The 14,779-nt window shown below is 43.4% G+C and overlaps 1 protein-coding gene across 1 annotated transcript in view; it reads left to right on the forward strand.

The window, feature by feature from the left end:
• Window positions 1-14,779, forward strand: part of LOC126992830 (carbonic anhydrase-related protein 10-like) — a 180,298-nt gene that overhangs the window by 75,598 nt on the left and 89,921 nt on the right. The window contains exon 2 of the mRNA XM_050851662.1: window positions 3,830-3,966. Coding sequence (XP_050707619.1) covers window positions 3,868-3,966 — 99 coding nt within the window. The 5' untranslated portion in view covers window positions 3,830-3,867. The remainder of the gene's footprint in view (window positions 1-3,829; window positions 3,967-14,779) is intronic.

Genomic DNA, 14,779 nt, shown 5'->3' on the forward strand with positions numbered 1-14,779 from the left:
CACACACACACACACACACACACACACACAGACAAACACACACACACACACACACACACACACACACACACACACACACACACACACACACACACACACACACACACACACACACACACACACACACACACACACACACAGACAAACACACACACACACACACACACACACACACACACACACACACACACACACACAGACAAACACACACACACACACACACACACACACACACACACACACACACACACACACACACACACAGACAAACACACACACACACACACACACACACACACACACACACACACACACACACACACACACACACACACACACACACACACACACACACACACACACACACACACACACACACACACACACACACACAGACAAACACACACACACACACACACACACACACACACACACACACACACACACACACACACACACACACACACACACACACACACACACACACACACACACACACACACACACACACACACACACACACACACACACACACACACACACACACACACACACACACACACACACACACACACACACACACACACACACACACACACACACACACACACACACACACACACACACACACACACACACACACACACACACACACACACACACACACACACACACACAGACAAACACACACACACACACACACACACACACACACACACACACACACACACACACACACACACACACACACACACACACACACACACACACACACACACACACACATTCTTCCGCCTCTCACCACTGCAGGTGGGAAAAAATGTCTGAAAATGGAGAACACACGCATTTCCATTTTCAGAGCAAAAATGAAAAATGAGCCTAACGGCCAGAAATATGAATAAAATTGGTGATAATTAAACACAGACATTCGTTACGGCCCGCGCTGAGAATGACAGTGAATAACGGCAACTGATCCTGATACTTCCGCTACTACTACTATTACTACTACTACTACTACTGCTACTACTACTACTACTACTACTACTACTACTACTACCTTTTTTTTACGTTTTGTCTATGGCGCCAGTAGGCTTTCTTGATGGAGCCTGATGGTCGGCTTCAGCCCGTTATGATGCAGGCAAGTGTTTATAGTGGCGCCATCTCTCTTGGCTCATTCTGACTCCCGGTGCGCATTTATGATCCTCTGTTTAGAGAGAGAATCTAGAGTTCGCGTTCATGAGCGGTGTTCAGGACAGCTTGAGGAAGCCTTGGGCCAGTCAGTGGTGTCTGAAAAATCATCATTAATATTAGTGTATTACCTTTTAGCAGTAGTAGTGGTGTTAGTTGCAGTAGTAGTAGTGTTAGTTGCAGTAGTAGTAGTTGTAGTAGTAGTAGTAGTAGTAGTAATTGTTGTTGTTGTTGTTGTAGTTGATGTATATATTCTGTATTAGTATACTTACAAACTCTTCGGTTTTGGCAACATATACAAAAATTACTCTGCCACACATCCCTGTCCTCTCACCTGCCCTGCCTCGCTGCCGGCCAGTACTCACTCAGCTCCTGGCTCGGACAGACGCCTCCGGGCACCAAGAGGCGTCAGGGATGGTAGCTGCAGCAGTGTTTCCGGTGGTTAATGACCTGCCTTATAGCCTTGCGTTACTTGGCTTCCCATGATATAAAGAACAGCTCGGAGCAAGCGTGTGCCCCGTAGGCCAGCCACCAATCACCTTCCTCAGGCACGAGCTCCGGGCTTTTAGGCGACACAGATGCCATAATAGTAACAACGTATATTTGCACTGCTAAATATTCCTAATTTATATTCGCGTCGATTTAATTTTCTACCATTTCACGCTTGGATGAAATTAACAATGAGGTTTTAGCGTATATTTCAGTAAAAACGGGCTCAGTAGAAGCATAAAGAAGAAGAGGAGGAGGAGGAGGAGGAGGAGGAGAGTGGGTTCAGCTCTAAACACAAAAAAGGGAGGAGATAAGGAGAGGGGAGAGGAGGGGAGAAAATGGCGGGAGAGAGTGAAAAGCGAGTAGTGGAAGGTGGAGACGAGTAGGGGAAGGGGCGCTCGAAGGGTAGGAACAGAAATTAAAACGAAGGGAAGAGGGAGAAAGTGTTAAGACGGGGAGAGAGAGAGAGAGAGAGAGAGAGAGAGAGAGAGAGAGAGAGAGAGAGAGAGAGATTCTATAAAGTGTCCATTAGAGAACAAAAAAATCACTGAAGAAGACTCTCCTAGGTGCTTCCTCCTCCATCCTTTGTCAAGACACACGCGAACCTCTACTTATCTCCCTCCTCCTCCTCTTCCTCCTCCTCCTCCTCCTCCTTCTCCTCCTCGTTCCACACCTCCTGCACTAGACCACAACAACCTCTTTACGCTCCATCTCTTGCGCTTATTTTTCTTCCTTTCTTATATCTGTTTATCCTGTTTCTGCGCCTTCGTCCTGTTTCCTCCTCCTTTAAATTTCGTCTTTTGTTTCTCTTTCGGTTTCATTGTCCCTCTCTTTCTTCCTTCTCTTTCCTTCATTACGTCTCCATTTTCGTTTCCATCCTCCGTTCTTTCCTCCTTCCTTTGCAAACTAGTATCTGTTCCGGTTCTTTCTTTCCTCTCTTCTTCCTTTTCTTCTCTTTCCTTCAATACTTCTCCATTTTCGTTTCCATCCTCCGTTCTTTCCTCCTTCCTTTGCAAACTAGTATCTGTTCCGGTTCTTTCTTTCCTCTCTTCTTCCTTTTCTTCTCTTTCCTTCAATACGTCTCCATTTTCGTTACTCCCTTTCTTTCGTCCATTTTCCTTAGTCTTTCCCTCCCCTCCTTCCTTTGCAAACTAGTATCTGTTCCGGTTCTTTCTTTCCTCTCTTCTTCCTTTTCTTCTCTTTCCTTCAATACGTCTCCATTTTCGTTACTCTCCTCCTTTCTTTCGTCCATTTTCCTTAGTCCTTCCCTCCCCTCCTTCCTTTTCAACTAGTTACTCTTTCGGTTCCTTTGTTCCTCTCTTCTTCCTTTTCTTCTCTTTCCTGCATTACTTCTCCATTTTCGTTACAATCCTCCTTTCTTTCCTCCATGTTTCTTAGTCTTCCCCTCCGTGCCCGAAGTCCCGCGCCTCAACCCCGTGTTTCTCTCCTCGAGTAGGTGTTTAACCCATAATGCAATGCGGTTACGCTGTATTACTTTCCACGCTATTTTTCTAGTCTGCCAATTTTCCCTCGCATTATTTTTCCTCGGCCTTCCGGGAACTGTTTATCCAACTTCGACTACTGCCACTACTGCTGCTTCTCCTACTACTACTACTACTACTACAACTACCACTACTACTATTTTTTATTATTATCATTATTATTACTATCAATATCATTTTCATCATATTCTTCATCGTATATTTGCTGTTTTTTCTTCTTTTTTCCTCTTGAATAACTCAGGGATTGGAGAGAGAGAGAGAGAGAGAGAGTAATCTATCTCCATCGTTAGGGGTAGCTCACGTTTGTTCACGCATCTCAGCTCTCTCTCTCTCTCTCGCTCTCTCTCTCGCTCTCTCTCTCTCTCTCTCTCTCTCTCTCTCTCTCTCTCTCTCTCTCGCTATTACTTCACTCCGCATCTAACTTCCACATATACTATTTCAACATAACACAATATTCTCCTCCCATCCCGCGCCACGCCTCCACCACCCAGCATTTATCCATCCATCCCTTATCCCTCACCCTGTACCGGCCCCCAATACCTTGTAACTGACCCTCTCTAATTTTGTTCCGGCTCCAGTCATATGTCGTATCTAAACACTCTCCTGCATTTCCCTTCTCGTGTTAATGATCTGTGTTTGTTTCATCGCAGGGCCCGACTTCTGGGGGCTGATCAACCCAAACTGGAACATGTGTGAGCGCGGCCGCCGACAATCACCCATCAACATCGAGCCCGACAAGCTAGTGTACGACCCGCACCTCAGACACGTTCACATCGACAAGCACAGGGTGAGTACGGGCGGATCTGCGTAGTGTGTGTGTGTGTGTGTGTGTGTGTGTGTGTCGGAGGGTGACATGCAAATACTTGTAATATTATAACCTAACTCTAAACGCATATAATATTATAGCATGGTAACCAACTAGCCAGACAGTAATGCCGACACACACACACACACACACACACACACTGACAAACTAACAGACACACACCAGAGCAGAGGGACAGAGAAAGCCGTGTTGGATGGTCAGTCAGTCAATCACACGAGCACAGAGCGGGTCCATTCACAGCCTGACCCCCGCCGCGGCCCACCCTGCACGGCACAACGCACGCCACTGTCCTTCCTCCGGCCCGGAAAATTAGCCGCTAATACGTGACGCGTTACTGAAGGCGGGGCGGGAGGGCGGCGCCGTTCATCCTATTCACCGGGCCGACCCAATACTGGTGGCACTGTTCATCCTGTCATTCGGGGACTCGGAGGCTACCTGGCCAAGGCTATATGAGGCGCTGCAGGTAATCACGGCTGCTCCAAGGGCGCCATCATGGGCCTTTCACGGCTTCCAAAGGGCGGAGGAGCCTCTGATTACTCGACCCTCCTCCTCCTCCTCCTCCTCCTCCTTCTCCTCCTCCTCCCTTTCCTCCTCCTCCTGCTCCTCCTACTCCTACTGTTACTCATCCTCCTCCTACTCCTCCTCCTCCTCCTCCTCCTCCTCCTCCTGCCGCACCTTCGACAGTAGTTAGTTCTTCAGGAAATTACGTGGTGGACTTAAAAGTTTCTTTCGTCGGAACTTTCCATTTAATTCTTGTCAAATTGCAAGTGTAAATAAATGCTGCGGTTAGTTCTTTCGTTATCCTCGGGTTTCCTGCGATGATTATTAACTTCTCGTCTTGTTGGAGTTTGTTGGGGAAGAAACTGACGGAGAAAAGCGGAGGTGAATCTTTCTGTTTGTCAATTACGCATTCACAAAGTTAAATGTGGATCTTCTTTACGAATGGCTCGATTATTTTTTGCCCGGCGCGGAATGAGAGAATTGTACGAGTCGGGGCTTGGAGAATGTGTCCTTCTTTTGGTGTTTCACATGAGTTGTTTTCTGTTTGTGTTTGTGTTTCTCTTCCAATATTCTTCTTTTTGTACATATGTGTGTGTGTGTGTGTGTGTGTGTGTGTGTGTGTGTGTGTGTGTGTGTGTGTTTGTCCTGAGTCCAAATTTTGTGGTATTTCCAACAGTTATTGTTCACACACACACACACACACACACACACACACACACACACACACACACACACACACACACACACACACACACACACACACACACACACACGCACGCACACGTCGGTGAAACAATCTTAAGAAATCCATTGCAGGAGATTGTAAAGCTCTTTCAGGTGAACAAATTTTCTTTTTTTCGCTTCTGAAGATAAAAGTGAAGCACGCAGAGAGCCAGGAGGAGGAGGAGGAGGAGGAGGAGGAGGAGGAGGAGGGGAAAAGAAGACATACAAAGAAACAGAAATAGTCGGAGAAGAAGAAGATGGAAGACGGAAATAAAGAAGAGGGTAAAAAAAAAACGGAATAGACAGAGCGTAGGAGGGAAAGAGGACAGAAAGCGATCGATATTTAGGAGGGAAGGAAGAGTCATAATCACCAAAGGAGTCAAGGAGGCGGAAGGGAGGCAGAAACGCATCGAGAGGAAACATTAGTGCAGAAAAAATCATATCCAACTCTTGTGACGAGGAGGCGAAAACCAGACACTCACGCAAACACAACCGAGATTAAGGTCCATGGGCGATACTCTCAGGCGCCTCCACCTCCCTCATCAACTAATCCCAAAGGCCGAAGAGGAGATTAATCGTGTTTTCATGGGCATTTTCTCACATTCATGGTACAAAAGAAGGGTCACACTACCACCAGGGTCACAAAACTACCCTTGGAAATGCCCAAAACGCCTACGAAAGCGTTGTCGAATGTGAGTACTTGGGGACCGGAAGGTTTGAGAATTCGGGTCCATATTCTTGCACGCCTCCACCTCCCACATCAACTAATCCCAAGGGCCGAAGAGGAGATTAATCGGATTTTCATGGGCATTTTCTCACATTCATGGTACAGATGAAGGGTCACAAAACTACCCCTGGAAATGCCCCAAACGCCTGCGAAAGCCTTGCCAAATATGTGTACTTGGGGCCCGGAAGGTTTGAGAACTCGGGTCCATATTCTTGCACGCCTCCACCTCCCACATCAACTAATTCCAAGGGCCGAGAAGGAGATTAATCGGAGTTTCATGGGGATTTTTTCACATTCATGGTACAAAAGAAGGGTCACACTACCACCAGGGTCATAAAACTACCCCTGGAAATGCACAAAACGCCTACGAACGCCTTGTCGAATGTGTGTACTTGGGGGCCGGAAGGTTTGAGAATTCGGGACCATAATTTTGCACATATCGGTCTCCCCACATCAACTAATCCCAAAGGTCGAGAAGGAGATTAATCTGGTTTTCACGGGGATTTTTTCACATTCATGGCACAGAGGAAGGGTCACACTACCACCAGGGTCATAAAACTACCCCTGGAAATGCCCAAAACGCCTACGAAAGCCTTGTCAAATACGTGTAGGCTACTTGAGCGCCGAAAGGTTTGAGAATTCGGGTCCATATTCTTGCACATATCGGTCTCCCCACATCAACTAATCCCAAAGGTCGAGAAGGAGATTAATCTGGTTTTCATGGGGATTTTTTCACAATCATGGTACAGAAGAAGGGTCACACTACCACCAGGGTCACAAAACTACCCCTGGAAATGCCCAAAACGCCTATGAAAGCCTTGTAAAATACGCGTAGGCTACTTGAGCGCCGCATGGTTTGAGGATACGGGTCTATATTCTTGCACGTATCGGTCACCCCATTACGACTGTTTCTTAAGACCACGGAGAGAAGATCAACCGGTTTTCATGGGTGTTTTTTTTCCCCGTTCATGATGCAGAAACCAATTATCACCAGCATCACAAAACAGTCCTCGGAAAACGTATCGGTCTCACATTACGGCTGTTTTCTAAGGCCACAAAGAAGATTAACCAATTTTCATGGGTGTTTTTTCCCCGTTCATGATGCAGAAACCAACTATCACCAGCATCACAAAACAGTCCTCGGAAAACTTATCGGTCTCACATTACGGCTGTTTTCTAAGGCCACAGAGAAAATTAACCGGTTTTCATGGGTGTTTTTTTTCCGTTCAAGATACAGAAACCATGTAGAACTATCACCAGCATCACAAAACAGTCCATGGATAACGTATCGGTCTCACATTACGGCTGTTCTCTAAGGCCACGGAGAGAAGATTAACCGGTTTTCATGGGTGTTTTTTCCCGTTCAAGATGCAGAAACCAACTATCACCAGCATCACAAAACAGTCAATGGAAAACGTATCGGTCTCACATTACGGCTGTTCTCTAAGGCCACAGAGAACATTAACCGATTTTCATGGGTGTTTTTTTTCCGTTCAAGATGCAGAAACCAACTATCACCAGCATCACAAAACAGTCCTCGGAAAACGTATCGGTCTCACATCACGGCTGTTCTCTAAGGCCACAGAGAACATTAACCGGTTTCTCATGGTTGTTGTTTTTTCCCGTTCAAGATGAAGAAACCAACTATCACCAGCATCACAAAACACTCCATGGAAAACGTATTGGTCTCACATCACGGCTGTTCTCTAAGGCCACAAAGAAGATTAACCGATTTTCATGGGTGTTTTTTTTCCGTTCAAGATGCAGAAACCATGTAGAACTATCACCAGCATCACAAAACAGTCCATGGAAAACGTATCGGTCTCACACTATACGGCTGTTCTCTAAGGCCACAAAGAAGATTAACCGATTTTCATGGGTGTTTTTTTTCCGTTCAAGATGCAGAAACCAACTATCACCAGCATCACAAAACAGTCCATGGAAAACGTATCGGTCTCACATTACGGCTGTTTTCTAAGGCCACGGAGAGAAAATTAACCGGGTTTTCAATGGTGTTTTTTTTTCCGTTCAAGATGCAGAAACCAACTATCACCAGCATCATAAAACAGTCCATGGAAAACGTATCGGTCTCACATTACGGCTGTTCTCTAAGGCCACAGAGAAGATTAACCGGTTTTCAATGGTGTTTTTTTTCCGTTCAAGATACAGAAACCAACTATCACCAGCATCACAAAACAGTCCATGGAAAACGTATCGGTCTCACATTATGGTTGTTCTCTAAGGCCACAGAGAAAATTAACCGATTTTCATGGGTGTTTTTTTTTTCCGTTCAAGATGTAGAAACCATGTAGAACTATCACCAGCATCACAAAACAGTCCATGGAAACGTATCGGTCTCACATTACGACTAGTTTCTAAGGCCACAAAGAAGATTAACCGATTTCCATGGGTGTTTTTTTTTCCCCGTTCATGATACAGAAACCAACTATCACCAGCATCACAAAACAGTCCTCGGAAAACGTATCGGTCTCACATTACGGCTGTTCTCTAAGGCCACAAAGAAGATTAACCGATTTCCATGGGTGTTTTTTTTTCCGTTCAAGATGCAGAAATCAACGTTGTATCACCAGCATCACAAAACACTCCATGGAAATCCCAGCATCTTCTACGAGAGGCTTTTCAAACAGGGGAACTGAGGCGCTGATATGTTAAAGAATTCGAACTTACGTGACAGATTGAATAACAGAAGAAAGTAAGTATAGGGTCCTGAGGCATCATTAGACAGGCGAGCAAGGACGATAATTGAGGAAAAAGCGAAACTATGAGAATCAGACAATTATGCAAACACAATCAACTGAGATGAAGTGTGACAGATTGAACAACAGAAGTTAAGTATAGGTTTCTGAGGGATAACTAAACAAGCAAGCAAAGACGATAAATGAGGAAAGAACGAAAGTATGAAAAAGCAAAATATAAGCTAAAGAGGAACTATAAAAACACATGAAAACATATTTAACTGGGCGATTAGGAAGAATAAGGAAATATGAATGAAGTATCGCGTATCAGCTGAACGAGAATCCGACTAAAAAAACAGTAAGAATGACAACACAGAAAAAATATTAAACGAGAAGATAAATCACACAAAGAAATAATTTAATAAAGAAATATAAAACAGTAAGAATGACAGTACTAAAAAATATTGAGCGGAAAAGGAAATCACAGAAAAATAGATTGAAAAGAAATAAAAAACTGAGAATGACAGCACAAAAAATATTAAGTTGAAAAGCAAATCACACACGAAATATAAATTGATAGAGAAATAAAAGACAGTAATAATGACACCACAGAAAAATATTAAGCTAAAAAACAGTTCAAATAAAAGATAAATAAAGAAATAAAAAACAGTGAAAATGACACCACAGAAAATATTAAGCTGAAAAACAATTCAAATAAAAGATAAACAAAGAAACAAAAAACAGTGAAAATGACACCATAGAAAAATATTAAGCTGAAAAACAATTCAAATAAAAGATAAACAAAGAAACAAAAAACAGTGAAAATGACACCACAGAAAAATATTAAGCTGAAAAACAATTCCAATAAAAGATAAATAAAGAAATAAAAAACAGTAATAATGACACCACAAAAAAAAATATTAAGACGAAATACAACTCACACACAAAAAATAAATTAATAAAGAAATATACCAATACCAACACGCGAAAAAAGGATAGGGTTAGGCGAGCCAGTTTTTCAAGACACGAGGCTGGCGGCCACTCCGTCTTTTTATTGCCATCATTAAACTAATTGTGTGTCTCGTTATTGGCTCGTTTTCCGCTGTGTCCCCTCCCCTCATGCCCTCTCCCTCTCTCTCTCTCTCTCTCTCTCTCTCTCTCTCTCTCTCTCTCTCTCTCTCTCTCTCTCTCTCTCTCTCTCTCTCTCTCTCTCTCTCACGGTATATTGTCGGTGATTAACGCGCTCTGTGTTAATATTAGATTACTTGTTCATTATGCATCGATATATTTTTTTTCAGCGCTTCAGTTGGAGTTCATTTTAATTTCCCCTTAAATTCACTCTGATAATTCTGTCACGGCTTGGGTTCATCGCATTTTTAGACTCGGATTTCATTATTTCTGCACCTTGACAGATAAGCTTGGCCATGATCACTCTTGTTATCCTTATTTTTATGGTCAGACTTCATTATGTGTATTCTCTAAGCTGATTCTGAAGCTTTTGTTATACTGCCTAATGCTGATCTCCCGCGTCCCTCACCTGGCTGCCGCTCATTACGCTGTTGGTAATTTTATGTATTTATTCTAATGTCTCGTCAAAATTTCATGGCGGCACAAACTATATTTCCGTGATTCTGTCCTCGCGGGGGTGAATATTTGGGATCCATTCTAGTCTAATGCATTAACTTATTCATGAGACTTATCATGCGCTTATCTCTATACTGACCCTCCCTCTCTCTCTCTCTCTCTCTCTCTCTCTCTCTCTCTCTCTCTCTCTCTCTCTCTCTCTCTCTCTGTCTCTGTCTCTGTCTCTGTCTCTGTCTCTCTCTCTGTCTCTGTCTCTGTCTCTGTCTCTGTCTCTGTCTCTGTCTCTGTCTCTGTCTCTGTCTCTCTGTCTCTCTCTCTCTCTCTCTCTCTCTCTCTCTCTCTCTCTCTCTCTCTCTCTCTCTCTCTCTCTCTCTCTCTCTCGTCGACCCTTCCTTATCATACGCATTTTTCTTGCCTATCTCCTACTTCCTTTCTCCCTTAATGCCACGCTTCCACGCTTTTCTCCTCCTCCTTCCTTCCCTATTTTCCTTAGCACTCCTGTTTTCTCCCCCTCTTCTTCGTTTTTCTCCTTCTCCTATTCCCTTTGTCCTCCTTGTAATACTACTTTGCCGCTGTCTTCTCTTTTAATTCCCTTTCTTGGTCCAATTTTTGTGTCTCTCTCTCTCTCTATCTCCCTAACTCTTCCTCCTCCTCTTCCTCCTCCTCCTCTTCCTCCTCCTCCATTCATTCTTTACCTTAACACCTCCTTCCTCTTCAATTTTTTATCACCTTTTCCCTCCTCTCTCCTCTCTCTTTCTTTAATCCTACTACCTCTCTCATCAGTCTTCCCTCCTCACCTCCCCTTCTCACATATTACACTCTCTCTCTCTCTCTCTCTCTCTCTCTCTCTCTCTCTCTCTCTCTCTCTCTCTCTCTCTCTCTCTCTCTCTCTCTCGCGGCCTCTCCCTTCACCGCAAGATAAAAAACTGTGGTGATTCTTTTTTTCTTCCTCCCCCTCTCTTCCTTTCTCTCCTTCATCACTTCTCTCTCTCCCCTCCTTCCCTCCCTTCCCTTCTATCATTGCCTCCTCCCCTCTCCCCCTTTTTCGCTCTATGGTAATTGTTTTCTCTCTTCCTCTATTTTATCTCTCTTTCACTCCTTCCAATTATTATTCTTGTCTTTCTTCTTCCTCTCATCATTCTTCATTTCCTTCTATTTCCTCCTTTCCTGTTTCTTCCATCCCCCACCTCTCTCTCTCTCTCTCTCTCTCTCTCTCTCTCTCTCTCTCTCTCTCTCTCTCTCTCTCTCTCTTTCCGCCCTCATTTCCTTCCTTTTAGTGATATATTTCCCCTCCTTTCCTTCTCTTATCTTTCCCTCTCCTTACCATTCTTTTCTTTATTTCTTTCTCTCCATCTTTCTCCTTTCCTCTCGTCTCTATTCTGTGTTTTCTCTTTCGTAAACTTTCTCCTCTAGTGTTCTTTTTCCGCTTTTCTCTTTGCACTCCTCTCCGTCTTCTTTCTCCTCTCCATTCCTTCTCCGCATCTTCGCCTCCTCCTCCTCCTCCTCCTCTTCTCCCAGGGGTCAAATGAAGCGGCCAACAGACGCCATTCGAACGAAGCCGGATGGAAGTAAGACTAATTTGATTCGAATCTTTCTCTTATGATCATCCTGAGCACGAAGAGTCCAGCGCCGGCTGATTGGTGCGGCCACTCAGGCGTGCGATTGGCAGGGTGTGTGTGTGTGTGTGTGTGTGTGTGTGTAGGAAATGTCAGGAAGCTCTGTGTGTGTGTGTGTGTGTGTGTGTGTGTGTGTGTGTGTGTGTAGGAAATGTCAGGGAGCTCTGTGTGTGTGTGTGTGTGTGTGTGTGTGTGTGTAACTAGAGGGCCATAAAAGACATCTTATTTGGATGATTTAAATGCTACTATTACTATTACTACTATTACATTTACTCTTTCTACTACTACTACTACTACTACTACTACTACTGTCATCATCACCCGCACTATCATCGCCCCAATCGTCGGTGTCACCCTCCCTCCGTCACCCCGCCATTCCCTGTCCAGTGTTGCCGCCTCGCACCCTCTCACAACACGGCGTCTCGGAGGGGACTGTCCACAGACTTGGCACCGTTGCGTCGAGCGTAAAATCTTAATTAGGAGACGATTAAACCTAATGAGAAACTGGGAAAAAAGTCTGCCAGGAAAATTCCATAATTCGGACAAATGAATACCTATTATATTTTTTTCCCTCTCAGAAGCACATGAAGGAGCGGCCCGAAATTATATATGTAAAAAAATGTCAAAGGGAACGGCGAACTCCGGGAAAGTTTGTTTTTTTCTCAAATATTGGTGTTTTGGAAGGAGTCTACACACGCTCAGAGACGCATTTTTTCTCCCTCAATTCTGAGCTCTCGGGAAAAGTCAAGCAAGGCATTCAAAAGCTTCCATATATAGCCTCGCCGAGTGCCCCCTCCGTGCCATTCCATTTAATACACGGCAATAAGAAGAGAAAAGTGTCGAAATATCACGAGGAAGGAACTAATGAAAACTAAACAGAGTCGCATCAGAATGACAAGAAAACGAAACAATATGAGGGACATAATTTCCTCTTTTTCTCGTTCGGGTGAAACGAAACGAAAATCCGGAAACGCTGGCTTTTACCTTCACTCTCGTTTACCTTAAGTTTTCCGATACTCTCTCTCTCTCTCTCTCTCTCTCTCTCTCTCTCTCTCTCTCTCTCTCTCTCTCTCTCTCTCTCTCTCTCTCTCTCTCTCTCTCTCTCTCTCTCTCTCTCGTCCGCCCGCTCACTCGCTCGCTCTTTCCCTCGCTCTCTCTCTCTCTTTCACTACTGTGTAATATCACCTCGGCGTCTGCAGAATTTCCAGCAGACCGTTAATCCACTTTGCAATATTTCCTGAACTGTGACAAAAAGAAGAAGAAGAAGAAGAAGAAGAAAGAACAGGAAGAAAGAGGGGAAAAAAAGAATAACAGTTAAAAGAAAGAATGGACCCAAGAAGAAAAAGAGGAAGAAGAAGAAAAAGAAGAAGAAGAAGAAAGAAAAAAAGAAGAAGAAGAAGAAGAAGAAGGATAAGAAACAGGAAGACGAAGATGACGAAAAAGAGGAAGAAAGAAAGAAAGAAAAAGAACAAGAAATAAGCCAAAGAAGAAGAAAAAAAAGAGATAAAGAATAACAGGAAGAAGAACAATAAGCAGAAGAAAGAAGACAAAGATGAAGAAAAGAAGAAAGAAAAGAAAAAAGAATAACAGGAAGAAGATGAAGCAGCATGAGAAAGAAAACAAAAAAGAAGAAAAGAAAAAAAGGAAGAAAGAAGAGAAAAAAGAATAACAGGAAGAAGAAAAGAAGAAGAAATAGAAAAAAGAAAAAGAAAGAAAAAAGAATGACAGGAAGGAAAAGAAGCATAAGAAAGAAGACAAAGAAAAAGAAGAAGAGGAAGAAGAAGAAGAAGAAGAAGAAGAAGAAGAAGAAGAAAGAAGAGAAAGAGAATTACTGGAAGAAGAAGAAGAAGAAGAAGAAGAAGAAGAAGAAGAAGAAGAAGAAGAAGAAGAAGAGAAAGAGAATTACTGGAAGAAGAAGAAGAAGAAGAAAAAGAAGAAAAAAAAAGAAGAAGAAAGAAGAGAAAGAGAATTACAGGAAGAAGAAGAAAAAAAGAAAAAGAAAAAGAAGAAGAAATAAGAGAAAAACAATTACAGGAAAAAGAAGAAGAAGAAGAAAAAAAAATAACAGGAAGAAAAAGAAAGAAAAAAAAGAATAACAGAAACTAGAAGAAGAAGAAGAAGAAGAGTAGGAAGAAGAGGAAGAAAGAGAAAAAGAGATACTGTCAATATTGAGAGAGAGCAAAATTAATGCGATGTCTTCATGTTATTATTACCATGTTAAAAGTGTAGCAATGTGTCACTTGTAGAATATTACGTTACGATTAAGTCCTTTATCCTCAGTTGCAGCTTCTTGCGTTATTGTCTCCCTCTGTTCCTTTCCTCTACTGCTGGTCTTAATTATAAATGTTGTTTGGATACTGCTATTTTTTTTTTCGGTCCTACTGATGTTATTTCGATTCTCTTTACTGCCTCGGTCTCTTTAAAAATAAAAGGTTTGTGCGTGGAATAGAATAGCGGATTGTGAATACATATTGTTCCATTAATGAAAATAGGCTGAACAGAACGCGCACGCACACACACACACACACACACACACACACACACACACACACACACACACACACACACACACACACACACACACACACACACACACACACACACACACACACACACACACACACACACACACACACACACACACACACACACCCCCCACCCCCCCCACCCCACACACACACACACAAACTACTCTGCAATAGGAATCGTCTTTCTCTAGGCTTTGCTGAACGAGACAAGGAACGCATTTATTTTTTGTCTATTTTTCTGATTCCTCGTGTGTCTGCGTCCTATGACCGAAAAGAAAATGGTGAGACCAGCAATAAACATGTCCCCATCAGGGAATCAATACTCTCTCTCTCTCTCTCTCTCTCTCTCTCTCTCTCTCTCTCTCTCTCTCTCTCTCTCTCTCTCTCTCTCTCTCTCTC

This window comes from Eriocheir sinensis, chromosome 7 (genome assembly GCF_024679095.1).
Source record: "Eriocheir sinensis breed Jianghai 21 chromosome 7, ASM2467909v1, whole genome shotgun sequence".
Classification (NCBI taxonomy): Eukaryota; Metazoa; Arthropoda; class Malacostraca; order Decapoda; family Varunidae; genus Eriocheir; species Eriocheir sinensis.